The sequence below is a fragment of the Abrus precatorius genome, unplaced genomic scaffold (assembly GCF_003935025.1).
Source record: "Abrus precatorius isolate BTA unplaced genomic scaffold, Abrus_2018 Scaffold2, whole genome shotgun sequence".
NCBI classification, from domain to species: domain Eukaryota; kingdom Viridiplantae; phylum Streptophyta; class Magnoliopsida; order Fabales; family Fabaceae; genus Abrus; species Abrus precatorius.
This window is the reverse complement of record NW_020874362.1, coordinates 30,428,004-30,432,098: the sequence shown is the minus strand read 5'-3', so window position 1 is coordinate 30,432,098 and position 4,095 is coordinate 30,428,004. Positions and strand designations below refer to the sequence as shown.

The window sequence follows — 4,095 nt, the reverse complement described above, 5'->3', positions numbered from 1 at the left end:
CTAATTAAATAGTTGGATGAAAATAAACTATTTTATTATTATTAAAACTTGTTTATTTTTATTTGTTTTTTAAATTATTTTTAAAATAGAAATTAAACATGGTCAAAAATTAAATTAGCAAATTAATTTTATTTTATTTTACTTTTAAAAAGCAAAAACTATTTTTAAAAATAAATAACAAACAATTTGTTTCTGTCTCTTTAATGTAACCTGAATGTTATTAGAAGGAAGAATGGAGGGTGATATTGTCCTTTCATTTGGCCATTATAACACATCAGAAGGGAACATGTTTTAGAGTAAGGAAAGAAAGAAGAATGGAACACTTGGGTTTGATTTGATGAAAAAACAATGAACGCAGTGAGGCGTAGATTGCTGCATAGTCTTTGTGGCAATGCCCCGACAGAAACATTGAAGAGAAAGGCATTGGAATTGGAGAAGAAGAGGAAGACGAGGAGGTCCAAGAGTAAGGATCAGTTCATCGTTCCAGTTCCCGAATCCTTATCCTACCTCGACACCGCCACCATGCCCATGATTGCCGTTGCCGTTGGAGTCGCTATCTTCGCCAAGCTCCTCATGATGGTACCCCCTCAACTCCATTTTTCAATTTTTATCATCATCATAATTACTGTTTTTTTAAACCTCTATCACATTTCATATAATAAGAAATTAATAAATAATGTTTTTTTTAATTAAAATTCAATGTATTGAATTACGTTAGATTTTATATTTTTTGATAAATAGATTTTGATCATGAACAATGTTGTACCGGGTTGCACATTACGTGTTTGATGATATTACGAAGTGAACTAATAATGAGTATGACTAATGTAATGGACGCAGTTAGATGAATCGAGATCCCAGGAATTGCTAGAGCGTAAGATAAAGAATGCTCCTGCTGGTCAAGGCACCGTGAGAATGCTCACCAAAGAGGAGTGGGAGAAGTTTCGAGAAATCAGGCCCAGGACTCCATTTGAGTCTAAGTTTTCCCGCCCCAATTCCAGAATAAGAACAGGAGAACCTTTGCATATGGTAATACATACTATCTATGTGCTTTGATCTATGTATATGTAGGAATTGTATCAGGTGAAAACATGCTATCACGAGTGAAATTTATCTCGACTATATAATCATAAAAATGATGGTCAAGATTAACTCTTCTCACTTTTGATTAGAAGTGAGAGTGTGGGAGGTTAAAACAACCACACTCTTGCTTTATTAACTGGTATGTTCCTTATAGGCACCCGTGTTGTGATGTTCTCTGTGATTTGAGTCCTAAATAGTTCGCATGATCAAGCTAAGTTATATGCCATTTAAGATTTAACACTTAAATTATAGGAGTTTTGCCTGAGGGAAGCATTTAGATTTCGTGGCTAAAGTTTCCTCACATGTTGTCTACAGGAGGATGTAAAGGATTGGACAACCGATGTTCTCATGGATGCCCTTCATAGAGTTGAAGAGTATGGTAAACATTCTTCTAAGTAATGTAACTTGTCCTAAGCTTAACATTGTATTGCCCCTGTTCTTGTTTTTTTTTTTTTTTCCTTTATATAGTTCTTAATACAAATATTTTGGAGTACTTTGTTTTGTGCCGATCTCTCTGGTGAGATGGCATGGGATCACTAACTACCACAGTTACCAACATTTTCAGCCGGGAAAATTTCATAATTATTTTTGGCAAATATGAGTTACCGAATGACCCCAGAATTAAGTTCAACATGAGTAGAGTTTATATAATTAACTGATCTCATTCTAGCTATGAAAATAAAATAAAATAAAAACCCCGCATATCCTACGTTAGCAACTTTAGAAAGCAACATATTCACTTTGGCCTAAGGTATGATTTGAATTTTCTTTAAATTCAAAAGTAATAGTCCCCCTCAAATGTCATCCACCATTTGATCTTCCAATCACGTGGATGGAATTCATAACTTGGTTGTATTTACCTGGATGCATTGATCCTACCGTTGGCAATTATATTTGGGTCTATCTAGTATTGGAGGTAAATTCGGTGGCATCCTTTCTATTTCCTTTGTGGTCTTTGACTTGCTGACACTTTCAACACTTGATTGTGGACTTTAGCAAAGGGTTGCACTTGGCCACTTTGTGTTGGCTCCTGAATGGCTGGCTATTCTTGCTGATTATTGTTGGTTATTGCAATTCACCTCAACAACCAAAATATAGAAGCCCAAGTTCAAAACCACACTCGAGAACATCAAATAGAATTATAACAAAACAATGACATAAATTGAAATGTAACAGAATTCAAACAAGCTCACATGCATATATATATATATATATATATATATATATGACATAATTGTAACACAAATGGAATGCATATAGAATTCAAGAGAGGTGCCTTTTCTTATTACATAAAATTTTGCCTAGCAAGCAATCTTGTTTTGGGAGATTTTTCTTGTGTGTTTGGATTCAAAGAGAATGAACTTTGTCCTGGTGGACATAGGCCATTTACAAGTATGGGCGACTAAAGGGCCTATGCTAGTGTATAGGCTTTATCCAAAGATTAGCTTGCTTAATCATGTCATCATATTGTTAAGCTTATACGTTTTTGCATAGTGATCATTTATTTGTTCTTTACGTTATCTCTTAACACAATACATTTGATTATAAATGCTTTCGCCCCTGTGGACTACTTGTATTAAAAAATTATTTCATAACTTAAGACCATCTTTAATTAAAGGCCATTTTTACCAGCTATTTATGTAAATGTAGTATTAGTAGGTTTCTCAACAAATGTATGCACATCGATGACAAAAGTTACATGTTCATGATTCACTAGTTTGATTATAGCTGAGTTATATAGCTCAATCTTTAAACAGACAACTATTTTTTCTCACTGTTGGGGGAGAAGTTTTTTTTGGGGAGTCACACCCTTCTTCTCTTCTTTCTATTCCCAATCAAATAGTCTTCATCACATTCTTTTTTCATTCATTCTGTCCCTCTTATTTCTTTATTCCCAAAGCAAACACTGGAACGATAACAGAAACCATTTTTCTTTAAATCCAAAAATGGAAGGAATTGTTAACGATGTGATTCGTCACATGATCTCATTTATCCTTTGATTAGTAAATCCTGACCATTGAAATAACTAATTTTTTACTTAAAAATAATAAATATACAATAAATAGTTAGGATTATTGCTGGACTTGATACAGTGAAATTTTCATTCCACAAGATTCCTTAGTAAGATGGATTAAAAAAAAAGTGAAAAAAAAATGAATTGAACAGAAAGTGGACAGAAGAAATGTTTAATTTTTTGCTTGGAAATAAATTTGCGTTTTTTTTTATATTTCTTTATTTCCAAACGAAACAAAGCATTAGACTTTGCACATTAAATTGGACCAAAAGAGAAGCTATTCAAGAGTTTTTTACCTCGGTCTTTGTGCTGATATTGCAAGATAACATGTCAACTTTAATTTATGGATAAACTTTTCCTCATCTAGCAATGCGTTATTTTATATATTTTTTAATACACTATTCCTGCACTAAAATGAATATTGACGAAAAAAGTAATAAGTTCGTAAGCTTAAAAAGTATTTGGGAAGAAAGAATGTCACAGATGAAGGAGCAAGGAAATATTATTGAGCAGAAAGCTCATTGGCTTGATTGTTTACATGTTTGGGCCATTTCTTTATCGAAGTTTAATGCGTGGTTCAAACAAAACTCAATTTTAACATAGTGGAAGTGAGGATCTGTAGTAAATCTCAGTGCTTTTATTCTTTTACGAGCTATTTCGAAAAGAAGTGCATGCTTCTCTGTTGCTGATAGGCTATATACATTTTGGTACAACTTTCCTGAAAAAGAGATACGCTTTTCTGTAGAAGGTTGACGCCTTCGTTTCATCCTTTGTTCAGCGGAACCTCATTTATGGGGAATGGCATTATGTGATTATGGACAAAATGTGAAGCTGTCATGCATGGTTGTCAAATCTTATTTTACTGAAGGTTTTGTTAATACGGCTGAATTTAAGTATTTATAAATAAAAAATTTTTATAAAAAAAATTATATAATTATTATTAAAGTTATAAAAATATAATAAATATTTCTTTTTTAATAAAGTTATATTATTATTAG

General features: G+C 32.6%; 1 protein-coding gene across 1 annotated transcript; it reads left to right on the top strand.

The window, feature by feature from the left end:
* The first annotated feature begins 311 nt into the window (after positions 1-311).
* On the top strand, positions 312-1,672 carry LOC113859125. The gene is made up of 3 exons (XM_027491940.1): positions 312-579; positions 841-1,029; positions 1,399-1,672. Exons 1-3 carry the CDS (start codon positions 349-351, stop codon positions 1,480-1,482), a joined length of 504 nt encoding a protein of 167 aa, XP_027347741.1. The 5' UTR covers positions 312-348; the 3' UTR covers positions 1,483-1,672.
* Positions 1,673-4,095: the final 2,423 nt, after the last annotated feature.

Bases quoted from the DNA above. Each gene is read 5' to 3' on its own strand.
- LOC113859125 (XM_027491940.1), top strand. From the start codon at position 349: ATGAACGCAGTGAGGCGTAGATTGCTGCATAGTCTTTGTGGCAATGCC. The intron at 580-840 runs GTACCCCCTCAA...TAATGGACGCAG, and splicing joins TCGCCAAGCTCCTCATGATG to TTAGATGAATCGAGATCCCA. The intron at 1,030-1,398 runs GTAATACATACT...TGTTGTCTACAG, and splicing joins CAGGAGAACCTTTGCATATG to GAGGATGTAAAGGATTGGAC.